The 13,565-nt window shown below is 41.6% G+C and overlaps 1 protein-coding gene across 7 annotated transcripts in view; it reads left to right on the top strand.

Moving 5' to 3' along the window:
• Positions 1-13,565, top strand: part of MAP3K3 (mitogen-activated protein kinase kinase kinase 3) — a 60,798-nt gene that overhangs the window by 18,679 nt on the left and 28,554 nt on the right. For 6 of the 7 annotated variants that reach the window (XM_086356978.1, XM_086356980.1, XM_086356981.1 and 3 more), the window contains 3 exons: positions 754-794; positions 6,686-6,785; positions 12,234-12,347. In XM_086356978.1, coding sequence (XP_086213104.1) covers positions 754-794; positions 6,686-6,785; positions 12,234-12,347 — 255 coding nt within the window. Of the gene's footprint in view, positions 1-753; positions 795-6,685; positions 6,786-12,233; positions 12,348-13,565 lie in introns of those variants that run through there. The other variant, XM_086356983.1, reaches the window with a different exon arrangement.

Genomic DNA, 13,565 nt, shown 5'->3' with positions numbered 1-13,565 from the left:
AACAAATATTGTTAAGCACAAACATTATATACCATTACGTTTGCTTGTCCCTGGAGCTACGGAATTAAGAGAGGCATGATTCCTGTTCTCCCAGAGCTTATAGGGTACCCTGATCGTCATCTAGGCTAAAACTGGGAGCAATTATAAGGTATTTGTCCAGAGTGCCACTCTACTCCCACTTAGGGCAGCCGTGATAGGATAGTGGAAATCATTGGTACCAGTGGCAACCATTTATTGCATGTCTACTGTGTATTAAGTATTTTACTTACATTTTCTTGTTTAGTTCTCATAACAACTCTGTGAGTTAGGTATTTAGCCCTATTCTGCAGATGGAAGAACTGAGTTATAGAGGATAAGTAACTTGGTTGTGGTCATATAGCTAGAATTATCACTATGAAGACTGTTTTTCTTTTTAGTTAGGTCAGCCAAGAAGGAATGGTATCCTGGCCCAGAGGTGGTGACATAGTGGGAGCAGCTCCAGAGCCAGTTGTGGAGATAGCGCTTGTGAACTTAGAGATGACATGTCAGAGCAGATCTCCTGAGCTGGGCAACCCCGAGGGTTCTTGTCCCAAGACCTTTGTTGCCCCAGAGGTTAGAACTCAGTGACAAGAGTGCTGTCAGGGCAGAGAAGCTCCAAAGGAGCCTTCAGGGATGCTGCCTAATGTTGCTGAAGGGCAGCTGGAGGCTACCTGGGTGGGGCAGGAGTGACACAGGCCAGAAAACCCGCTAACTTGTCTATCCTTTCTTTGGCAGAGTGACGTCAGAATCAAGTTTGAGCACAACGGGGAAAGGCGGTAAGTCTGCATTCCGATGAGTGGCTGTGTCAGCTGTGCCCCATTTCTCAGAAAGCGTGCAGCTTGTGAGAGCCATCTCCCTGGAGTGATCGTGTGGGGTCCCTGGCTGGGTAATGGGGTTGACGGGGCATAAAGGGGAATGTTGCATGCTTGGTTTGGCATATTGACTGAACCTTGTTTCTGGTCTTAAAGCATCAACTGCTAATGTTTTACCCTTCTGCTCTTATTCTGCTGCTGTGAGGTCCACTATTGTGCTGGGGGAGGAAGTCAGGGCTCCAGCTCCACTGAGTCATAGCTTCCAGACATGCTGACCCTGTGCCAGCTGTGGGCATCAGAGGGAGAGGAGGCTTCTCCTGTGATGTGCTGCCATTCCTGTCCTGAAAGAGTGTCCCTGGTTTTGTCCACATCAGGGGTCATGTTGGGTGAATTGGAAGTTTTTTTAAAATGTCTCTAGGTCATGGGAAGCTGCATTAAGTCCCTCATTTGTGAAAGATTTCAGCTCATTTGAGGACATAGAGAGAGTTCTCAGTCTGCATTCTGTATCTTACCTTGGGGAAGTGAAAGTACTGTTACAAACCCTTGTATCCTTTTCCCATTTTCACTATTAAGGTTTTTGTAGGAAGTCAAGATAGAAGTTCTCAGTGGAGAAAAATATGACTTCATTTAATTTCCAAGTTATTTTAAGGAAAATCTTTAAGAAAGCATATAGAACTCTGGTCAGGGGATATTTGGGACACTTTGTGTACATGTATGTAGCATGTATATGCACAAGCATGCTTTTCAGTATCTGTTTCTTGCTCTTTGCCTTTCTCCCTCACGGATAACTGCCCTGCCCTTTTTCCTTTATTGTGAACATCTGGAGGGCAAAGAGCACACCTATGAGGGTAAGACCCTCCTATTTTACCAGTCACCAGAGGACCTCGCATGCGTCCTCAGTCTCTTCAGTCGTGTCCAGCTCTTTGTGGCCCTATGGACTATAGCCTGCCAGGCTCTTCTGTCCATGGGATTCTCCAGGCAAGAATACTGGAGTGGGTTGCCATTTCCTTCTCCAGGGGATCTTCCCAACCTAGAGATCGAACCACATCTATTTCGGCTCCTGCATTGCAGGCAGGTTCTTTACTGCTGAGCCACTGGGGAAGCCCCCAGAGGACCTTAAGTGCCTTCAAACGTTTTTGTCCTGAAAGTTCTCTGCTGCTGGCATCTTTCAGCCCACTCTCAAACTAGCTCTGGAGCTCTGGAGATCTGTGGCTCTGCTTTTCCTTAAAAAGATACATTCAGAAGCCTGCAAGTTGGTCAGAGGTGGAAACATTGTGCAAAGGGCCATCTGCAGAGCCAGGGCCTGCCTGCTGCTGCTAGGTAAATTCTAGGGCTGTTCCAGGCCGGGAGGGAATAAGGTTTTCTGAGCTCTGTCCCCAGCTGTTTGTTCTAGGACCTGCCAGTAGCACGGAAGTTAAATTGTCACTTCATTGTTGCTGCTTTTCACACTTCTGACCGGACTGGATTTTGGAGGGATTGCCAAACTCAGAGCAGCCGAGAGTTTTCAGAAGTAGATACGAAATCAAAGGCTCGATTGTGTTGGAGCCTAATTACGCAGTTACGCTCTCCTGAATTCCTGTTCCCTAAGTGGTATATAGTTACAGTGAGCGGACTTACACTGAGAAAGTGTGTGTGTTTAGTTTCAGAGATGCTGCCAGATCAAAACCACAAATATTTAAGGTGGTCAGGCAGGAATGGCCTTTTGAAGCCCCGAGCAGCAGTGTTGGTATCAAGATTTTGAGAACTGCATGCTCTTTTTATGGAGCTGTTTTCTGGAGCCATGGTGTTTCACTGTTCATGTACTGTGTATGGAATTGAGGACTTTATAAAGTCTGTGTGGCGAAGCCACGTTCAAGCTGCTCTGTGCCAGACAGCTCTGGTTTCATGTATTTCATATCTTAAAGATTTGGTTGAAAATATTTCTGTGGGCTTTCTTTACTTTTTACAGGACTAGGAACAGTATCTATTTAAATGTTGTAGGCTCTTATAGACTTAGAATTTACAGAAAAGAGGAAAGAAAGAAGTAGTGACTTTTCCCCTTCGTCATTGCCAGATATCCATTCTGGTGGGCTGAGTTTCCCTTTGCTTTGGATGGGTGGGCATCAGACTCTGAACTTTCCTCCCTCTTAGCCTCAGGAGGGCAGAAGAGGACTGTAGACTAAGATCTCCCTCCTTGGAAATGATCTTGCTGAATGTATTAGTTTATATCCACCAGGAAATCCATCCATATTGTAATCCTTGTATTCCCTCCCCACCTCAAATCAACCATCCCCCGCATTAATCAGGTGCTGTCTTTAAAAAAGAGAGAGAAAGTTAAGTGCTACCTAGATATGAGTTATCTAGATACATGTGTTTGATGGATTCTTCTGAGAGAATACCTTTCTATTTATTCCTTATAGTAAATCATATCTCCTTCATCAGGACCTCAGCCACAGTTCAAAAGGGGCCTGCCTTTTGAACTGGTGGGGATGGTTGTGCTGGGTGTTAGACTCGTCTTTGAAGTACTAGCCTGAAAATGCCAGTTATTTAAGGTGATGGTGGCAGCTTAGATCTTAACTAACCTGGGAGTCCTGGTTTCTTGACCTTGATCAGACTTTTGGGCTGCTTTTAAATGGTTTTGGAAGTTCTAAATGGTTCATCACCAGGCCTGACGCAGGAGAATTTATCTCTGAGCCTGATCTTTTTCTGACTGTGTTAGGGACATCTGAGTGATCTGGTATTTTATTCGGAAAGGTGGACCCCTTTTGAACCATTGCTGAGGTCCTGATGAAGGGGATATGGAATTAATTATTATGGAATTTAGTAATTCCTTAATTACAAAAGAATTAATAGAAAGGTATTCTCTCGAAAGAATCCATCAAACACTCATATCTAGATAACCCATATCTAGGTAGCACTTACTTTTTTCTCTCTCTCTTTTTTAAAGATAGCACCTGATTAATGCTTGGGATGGTTGATTTGAGGGGGGAAAATATAAGGATTACAATATGGATGGATTTCCTGGTGGATATAAATTAATATATTCAACAATATAATTTTCAGAAATGAAGGTAGTGACAGATGAAGGAAAAGTTGTAGAGAAATTATCTCCCTGAGATATTAGGCTTTGCGTGAAGGATTATACTAATAGCCTATCAACGTTGTTCAGTAGAACTTCCACTCTAATAGAAATGTTCTGCAGAAATCCCTTGGTAGCTGAGGAAATTGGTTCCAGGGCCCCCTGTGGATATCAAACTCCTCGGATGCTCAAGTCTTTTGGATGAAATGGTGCAGTCTTTGCATGTAACCTATGTACATCTTTGTGTATACTTAAAATCATCTCTAGATTACTTACAAAGCTAAGACAATGTAAATGCCATGTAAATAGTTGCCAGCATGGGGCATATTCAAGTTCTGCTTTTTTTGGAACTTTCTGGAAAAATTTTTTTTCCCAGATATTTTTGATCTGCATGTGTAGACCTGGGTATAAAAAGGGGTGACTTATAGCTGTGTTCCGGAGAAGGCAATGGCGCCCCACTCCAGTATTCTTGCCTGGCAAATCGCATGGACAGAGGAGCCTGGTGGGCTGCAGTCCATGGCGTCGCTGAGTTGGACACGACTGAGCGACTTCACTTTCACTTTTCACTTTCATGCACTGGAGAAGGAAATAGCAACCCATTCCAGTGTTCTTGCCTGGAGAATCCCAGGGATGGTGGACCCTGGTGGGCTGCCGTCTGTGGAGTCACACAGAGTCGGACACGACTGAAGTGACTTAGCAGCAGCAGTAGCAGCATAGCTGTGTTCTCCAGTATCTAGTGAGCACTTGAATGTGCTGATGGGACTGAAAGAGCTGATTTTAAATTTAATCAATTTAAATTTAAATAGCCACTTGTGGCTAGTGGCTACTGTATTGAACAGCTCAGTTCTAGATATGACTTTCATGATGCCCACTGATTTGAGACAACCAGATTTCATGAAAATCCAATGGCTTACCTATCACATTACCCATGACATTTTTCACAGAACTAGAACAAATAATCCTAAAATTCATTTGGAACCACAGAAGGCTAAATTGCCAAAGCAATCTGAGGAAAAGAAAGCAGGAGGCATAACCCTCTCAGACTTCAGACAAATTTAAAAGCTGCAGCCATCAGCAGTTTAAATTCTTGCTGTCAAATTTGTCTTCTTCCTTTTGGCCTCTGTATTTTATGTAACTTTATATAATGCTTAGGAAGACCTTCCCTATGCCAACATTTTTTTAATTCTACATTTTCTTATATACATGTACATATGTAGTATGCATATAAGTTTCTTTTTTATATTCTCTTCTGTTTATCTCTTTGTTTATTTCTGTTTTAAATAAGTTTTAAAGTATTGGGTTGGACCCCTATGATATGGTCACTTTTATATGTCAAATATTGTTGGCTATCCCCAGTATCCCTAATACATTAAAATTTTTTATTTAAAAAATGTCAAACACACACAAAAGTAGAGAATGTGAAACTGAACCTCCAAGGATCTGTTACCCAGCTTCAACATTATCAATATTTTGCCAGCCTTGTTTCATCTATCCCCACTTGTAAATTTTGTTGTGATGTGTAATGACAAATTATTTTAAGACCTCTTTGAACATGTTCCTACTCTACCATGTGTTAATATTTATAGAAATTGTTCTTTGAACAGACCTAGTGAGTCTCTCCAGAGAAGGCAATGGCACCCCACTCTAGTACTCTTGCCTGGAAAATCCCATGGATGGAGGAGCCTGGTGGGCTGCAGTCCATTGGGTCGCTAAGAGTTCCACACGACTGAGCGACTTCACTTTCACTTTTCACTTCCATGCACTAGAGAAGGAAATGGCAACCCACTCCAGTGTTCTTGCCTGGTGAATCCCAGGGACAGGGGAGCCTTGTAGGCTGCCATCTATGGGGTCGCACAGAGTCAGACATGACTGAAGCGACCTAGCAGCAGCAGCAGCAGCAGCAGCAGCAGCAGCAGCAATGAGGCTCTCTCAGAGAAGGCAATGGCACCCCACTCCAGTACTCTTGCCTGGCAAATCCCATGGACGGAGGAGCCTGGTAGGCTGAAGTCCATGAGGTTGCTAAGAGTCGGACACGACTGAGCGACTTCACTTTGACTTTTCACTTTCATGCATCGGAGAAGGAAATGGCAACCCACTCCAGTATTCTTGCCTGGAGAATCCCAGGGATGGGGGAGCCTGGTGGGCTGCTGTCTATGGGGTCGCACAGAGTCGGACACGACTGAAGCGACTTAGCAGCAATGAGTCTCTCTAGAAAAGCATCAATATCAACACTATTTACAGGCACACGTGTCACTGGTTAAAAAAACTAATCAGGCATATAACCAACTCAAGGGAAATTCCTGTGACTCGGTGGTGAGAAATGTCAATTCTTAGGATAATCAGCATTGAAATTCCTGTGGCATGTCAAAAATGAACAGTAGAAAAGAACATTTCAAGTCCTGGATGTGAGTCATTTAGGAGTTAAGACTGTGTTTTCAGGATTGCGGTTCCCATCTCCATGTTTTCTTCCTAATAGGAATATTTGGAACATAGTTTTTAAATCCAGGTGTCCTGCCATGATACTCAACTGTCATTGACTGAAAGATCTGAGCTGAAGTGGTAGAACATTGATTGAGATTGAGTGCTGCCTGTGGGTACTATTGAAAAACCTGAGAGATGCTCAGAGAAAGGGTAAAAAGATAAAGGCAGATAAGAGAAGAAAAAAATACAGAGAAAGGCAAGCTGCATGAAAAATAAAAAGAACTCTTGAAAAGAAAGGAAAATATCACTCAGGAGTCATACCTTCTAAACCCTGCATTTAAAATACACAGTTAACCGTGCTTCTGTTCTGTTTCAGAATTATAGCATTCAGCCGGCCTGTGAGATACGAAGATGTGGAGCACAAGGTGACAGCAGTGTTCGGGCAGCCTCTGGATCTGCACTACATGAACAATGAGGTAGGCAGACAGATAGCCTGGGGATACTCGGAGCACCTTGCCTACCTTGTTTCTCTCTGCTTAACTGAGGATCTCCGAGTTTGTTCTTCTTATGTCATCTGCAGGTTTTCATTTTCTGGAGCCTCTTTTGTTAATTCCAATAATTCTGGGATTTTTCTTTTTTACTGCATGGAAGATTGCACAGCTAATTCCATTCCCTCTGCTCATTCTAGGCCGGTAGCTCTAATAACTCCATGGTGGAGTCAGGTACGGGGATCAGGGTCAGAGCTTAGCATTGCCTTGCTATAGCAGAGGGTTCAGCAGGGCTGGGGATGTGGGGAAAACTGGTGGGTAGGACTGTCAACCTCTGCTGCTGCTGCTGCTACTAAGTCACTTCAGTCGTGTCCGACCCTATGCGACCCCATTAGATGGCAGCCCACCAGGCTCCCCCATCCCTGAGACTCTCCAGGTAAGAACACTGGAGTGGGTTGCCATTTCCTTCTCCAGTGCATGAAAGTGAAAAGTGAAAGTGAAGTCGCTCAGTCGTGTTTGATCCTCATCGACCCCATGGACTGCAGCCTACCAGGCTCCTCCGTCCATGGATTTTCCAGGCAAGAGTACTGGAGTGGGGTGCCATTACCTTCTCCGGTCAACCTCTATTGATAGTCATAAATGTTGGATTCTTCTCAGAGTTTAGCTTCTGATTGTAGCTGGTGTCAAACATTAGCACCTGCTCTAATCATTTCTTTAAATGTTTACTCCTCCTAACCCCACCCAGTGGTCCTTATTTATGCATACTTTGAACATCACCCAGGAAGGAATTCTTTTGAATGTCAGTTACTTGGCTGCTTTCCCAGCTCCAAGGAAGGTTCTAGAGGCTGTAGTCTGCTTAGGTTGATGCTTTAAATTAGTCTGAAAGGCAATGTATTTGTGCCCAGTAAAGAGCCTGCACTTTGAGGGGCTTCCCTGGTGGTCTAGTGGTTAAGAATCCATCTGCCAATGCAGGGGACATGGGTTCGATCCTTGGTCTGTGAAGAACCCACATGCTGCGGAGCGACTAAGCCCATGCATCACAGCTACTGAGCCTACGGTCTAGAGCCCACAAGCTATAACTACTGAGCCCATGTGCTGCAACTGTGGAAGCCCACATACCTAGAGCCTATGCTCTGCAACAAGAGAAGCCCTTGCAATGAAAAGCCCAGATGCTGCAACTAGAGAAAGCATTGAAGACCTGTCACAGCCAAAAAATAAAATAAATTAAAATCTTAAAAAAAAGAAAAGGATTGATTCATCCCTTAGTGGAAAATAAAGGCTTAAAAAAAAAAAAGCTTGCTCCTTGAGGGAACTAAGTTGAGGGGAATAGACAGGAAAGCTGGGCAACCTCATGGCTCTTTGAGAGGCCTTTCCTGTGTAGTTTTATTTTAGTGGTTGAAAAGTTAAGAATTTCCTCCAAACTCTGGGGCTGAAGTCTGTAGAAGCTGAGATTTGTTGGCTAAAAACTTTCTGGTCCTCTTTAAACAAAATGTACAGCCACAGTTGGGTACGCATGCTTGCTCAGTCACTTCAGTTGTGTCCGACTCTGTGATCCCATAGACTGTAGCCCGCCAGTCTCCTCTGTCCATGGAATTCTCCAGGCAAGAATACTAGAGTGGGTTGCTATGTCCTCCTGCAGGGAATCTTCCTGACTCAGGGATCGAACCTGAGTCTTCTGCATCTCCTGCATTGCAGGCAAATTCTTTACCACTGAGCCACTAGGGAAGCTTCCCAGTTGGGTATATGCTGGCATATAGCTAACAAAAATAAGACCATATGAGCTTTTGCTTTTTGGATAGATTTTAGAAATACATCAAATTTAGAAAATCAGTAACACTATGGTTAATAAATAAAACAGATGTAAGCATTTCAAAGTATGTAAACTAACACATTTTAAATCCAGAATATGAGAACCTCCAAAATATAAGTGAAAAATCCATAGAACAGTTCAAGCATCCATGACTATATGAAAAAGTGAGGCTAAAATCAGCTAGCCAGTCAGCATTCAAGAAGGTGTTCTTTAGTTAGGAAAGATTTTTCTGGATGATTTAGCACTACTTGTTTCTCTTTCCGTTAATATTTCCATTAAGAATTCCGTATGTCCCAAAATCCATTTTCAAACTCTTTTGCCAAAGAAGTGACTGCCCAGAATGTTGGGCATTCCTTTATTCAAATATTTATGCAGATATTGATTCTAAACCAAATATATTTTAAGAGTCAGTGAAGACTAATGTGTTTGAACATTTATTTTTCATCACTTTTTTACTGTTGTTGTTGTTTCTGTTTTTGTTTTTTGACCTCATTTCCCAGACCAGGGATTGAACCCAGGCCATGTCAGTGAAAGCCCAGAATCCTAACCACTAGGCCTCCAGGGAACTCCCATAATTGTTATTATATTAAATCATTCATATTTTTCCATACTCTGCTAATGTCAGTGACTAAGAGTTGACTAATTTATATCTTATTAATTTCAACTCTCTCAACCTATTTTTCTTTGCCCTCTAAACCCTGCCTTGTCAGGACTTGTGAACCACAGATGAAAAATCTTTGATTTTACTTATATTTTTGTTAAAATAGCTTTTTTGAGATATAATTCACCTACCATATCACTTACCCTTTTATTTTTAAATTTACATTTTTAAACTGTATAATTCAGTGATTTTTAGTATATTCAGAGTTGTGTTAACTACCAGTACCAGATTCCAGAACCTTTTTATCACCCCGAAGAGAAACACTATACTCATTAGCACTCACTTCCCATTCCCCCTCCACTGCCTAACCCCCAGGCAACCACTTATTTACATTACATCTCTGGATATGCCTATTCGGAACATTCTGTATATATGGAATGACACAGTATGTGGCCTTTGTATTTGGCTTTTTTCACTGAGCATGTATTCAAGGCTCATCTATATTGTAGCATGTGTCAGACTTCATTCCTTTCTGTGGCTGAATAATATTCCATGATATGGGTATACCACATTTTGTGTATCCCTTCATTCACCTCTTGATGTTTTTCTACTTTTGACTGTTATAAATAATGCTGCTATAAACATTTGTGTACCAGTTTTATATGAACAGATGTTTTCAATCCTCTAAAATATACCTAAGAGTAGAATTGTGGGTCTTGTAGAAACTCTGTATCTAACTTTTTGAGCAACTGCCCAATTTTCTCATATTGGCTGGTGCCACGTTACATTCCTACTAGCAATATATGAGGATTGCAGTTTCTCCACATTCTCACCAGTACTTGTGATTTTTTTTTTTCTTTTTTAAAAAAATTATAGCCATCCTAGTAGGTATGAAGTGATATTTTATTGTGGTTTTAATTTTCATTTCCCTAATGACTAATGATATTGAGTATCTTTTCATGTACTTATTAGCCATTTATTGATTTTTCTTTGGACAAATATATATTCAAATCCTTTGCCCATTTAAAAAACTGGATTACTTGTCCTTTTATTGTTGACTTGTAAGAGTTCTTCATATATTCTGGATACTAGATCCTTAACATACATTTGCAAAACTGTAGCTTTTTTTTTTTAGTTAAAACATACTCCAGTAATTTCTTTATCTTCTCGTATCTCCACCCGACACTAGCCCTTATTTATCCTTACTTTATATGTTACTCAGAAGTGAATTCTTTAATGTGATATGATCTGTAGAATTTCATCTCATTCCATGGGTTGTTTTGAGATTTTAAATACTGTTTTTTACTATTTGTTATTTCCTGGCCTAGGATTTAGAGTTCTCATTTCCTTGTATTATAAATTGGGAATCGCAGAAATTAATTGGATTTTTGCTTGTGTTTGCCACAGATGTATAAGAGCTGACATTCGTTAGGTCTTAAGGCATAGCATATTTATGCATCTTTTAATACTAAGTACTCATAATATTTCAGAAAACTAAGATCATGGCATTCGGTCCCATCACTTTATGGCACATAGATGGGGAAACAGTGGCTGACTTTATTTTTTTGGGCTCCAGAATCACTGCAGATGGTGATTGCAGCCATGAAATTAAAAGACGCTTACTCCTTGGAAGGAAAGTTATGACCAACCTAGATAGCATATTCAAAAGCAGAGACATTACTTTGTCAACAAAGGTCCATCTAGTCAAGGCTATGGTTTTTCCAGTAGTCATGTATGGATGTGAGAGTTGGACTATAAAGAAAGCTGAGCGCCGAAGAATTGATGCATTTGAACTGTGGTGTTGGAGAAGACTCTTGAGAGTCCCTTGGACTGCAAGGAGATCCAACCAGTCTATCCTAAAGGAGATCAGTCCTGGGTGTTCATTGGAAAGACTGATGTTGAAGCTGAAACTCCAATACTTTGGCCACCTGATGCGAAGAGCTGACTTATTTGAAAAGACCCTGATGCTGGGAAAGATTGGGGGCAGGAGGAGAAGGGGACAACAGAGGATGAGATGGTTGGATGGCATCACTGACTCAATGGACATGGGTTTGGGTAGACTCCCGCAGTTGGTGATGGATAGGGAGGCTTGGCGTGCTGCGGTTCATGGGGTCACAAAGAGTTGGACACGACTGAGCGACAGAACTGAACTCAACATCTTCTGCTTTTTAATAGCAAGTAAGACTTGTCTATATCCTCAAGAATCTTCTCTTTAATACTTCAGTGGAATGAAAACAGAGGAAGTCATTTTTGGTTCTAGTCATGGATTTTGTTTTTAACCTTTAAACATTAAGATATTAAACCCTTCTGTGTGGTCTAAATTTGTGTTCTTATTTGAGTAATGTTTTCATCCTCAGCCCTCCCTCTCCTCCTCCTCTGCCTTTTTGCTTGTTCTGTTAATGTCAGCACAGAGTAGGGTGGGACACACTTCTGCTGCTCAAGTTGGGAAGAAATATGGGGGCTAAAACTGTTTGGGACTTGATGCTTTGGAGTAAAGAGTATTTTGAGAGAGGAAGCTCTTCTCAGAAAATATCTTGAAATAAAGTACTAATGTGCTACATCATGGATGAACTCAAAAACACTAAGCAAAATGAAAGAAGTTGGATGCAAAAGTATGAATTGAATCGAATATATATGAATTGTGTGATTTCATTTATATGAAATGTCCAGGAAATGCAAATCTCTAGAGACAAAAAGTAGATTAGTGGTTGCCTGGGGTGAGAGGTAGAAAAAAGGAGTGACTGTGAATGGGCACAAGAGATCTTTTTAAAGCAGTGAAAATGTTTTAAAATTGAATTATGGTGATGGTTGCACAACTCTGTCATTTTCCTAAAACTTATTAAATTGTGCACTTAATGAAGAAAAAAAGAAAATATCTCTATGGCTTCAGTTAGGTCTTTTGAGGACTCCAGAGTATGCATTGAGATTGTTTTTCTCCAAATTTATTTTTAGTGTTAATTTGGTTATTTTTGCAGACTAAAGACATATTTTATATGATTTCCTTTTTCTGGGTCCTGTGTCACAGCTCTCCATCCTGCTGAAGAATCAAGATGATCTTGACAAAGCAATTGACATTTTGGATAGAAGCTCAAGCATGAAAAGTCTTAGAATATTGTTGCTGTCCCAGGACAGAAACCATGTAAGTAGCCCCTGCCCTGGACTGACAGCTGAAGACACAGCTTGCTGTCCTTCAGGAGTTCAGGTTCTTCCTTGATGGAGTTTTGTGTTCCTCTGTCACTGCTAAAGCGAGAACATAAGTGCGGTCTAGCCCACTGGGTCAGCAGTCAGCTAGCCTTTTGCATTTGGTTTTACTCCAAAGCCAGATCATCAGTGTTAAAGTTGCAGCTGAAGGTTACTTGGCTTGTGGTGTGGGAGGAAGGAAAGCATTTTATGATAAAGGAGAGGATTCTTTTTCTGTATAGTTAATGTGTTTTTTTTAAATTTTAAACTAGATTTGGACCCCAGCAAGGGAGATTTGCTTAGCGTGGGGGTGCTGATTAGCAAAGACTGTCAAGGATTTGAGACTGTCATGCTTTGTAAACCCAACTCCCACAACTCGGCAACTGTGACTTTCCCTTGGGACACATGTAGAAAACACACTTTTCCGTCTGTTCAGTGGGAAAAAGGCCATAGACTAAAGGGCCTCTAGTAAGTTAGCATCTGCTGCCTTACCAAATGGCAGCAATCTTAGGGACCTTCAGAACTTAGGGATTTTTCCTTACACAGTTTCCTTTCCTAAAGAATCCCCAAGGGCCTATGTTTCGCAAGAGTGCTTGTAATCTGTATCTGTCTTCTGTCTGATTCCTCTACCAGTTTTCTTCACATACACATCCCTGAAAGTTTCTTTGGTGTTCTTTCCTTTCCATATACTTGAAAACAGCCAACTGTGGACAGCTAATGTTGCTGCCTGAGAACCGTGGATGCCCTATACCGAGCAGAATTTAGAGGGAATGGTGCTTTATTTTTAAAGAGACTTTAGAATGTCTGTTGATTAGGGAAAGACACAGAAGAATGTAGTTAGGAAGCCTTAGAATAAAGAAGATGTTTTCTAATATTATAGAAGTGTCCTTGTGCATGAGGACTGGTCTTCTCTTTCCCAGTGCCTTTTTTTCTGGATATGTTTTGGAAAGTATTCTGAAGTGAAATACACACTTTATTCCTTCATTTCTCTGTCCCAGTTCCTTCCCTTCTCCTTGAGGTCCTTCCTCGTTGCCCAGCTTGTAAGATCTAAATGTAGCCTCGCACCCAAGGTTTTTCTCTAACGATCCTTCTTTCAGCTCCCCAGTCTCATCTTTCCAAGTTCTCCAGCATACTTCCCTTCTTCTGCAGTTCTTTCTTCCTTTTTGCCAGACCATGG

Source organism: Bos grunniens, chromosome 19, assembly GCF_055505025.1.
Source record: "Bos grunniens cultivar Pamir isolate PY7600 chromosome 19, Bosgru_T2T1.0, whole genome shotgun sequence".
Taxonomy (NCBI): Eukaryota; Metazoa; Chordata; class Mammalia; order Artiodactyla; family Bovidae; genus Bos; species Bos grunniens.
This window is presented reverse-complemented; position numbering and strand designations above follow the sequence as displayed.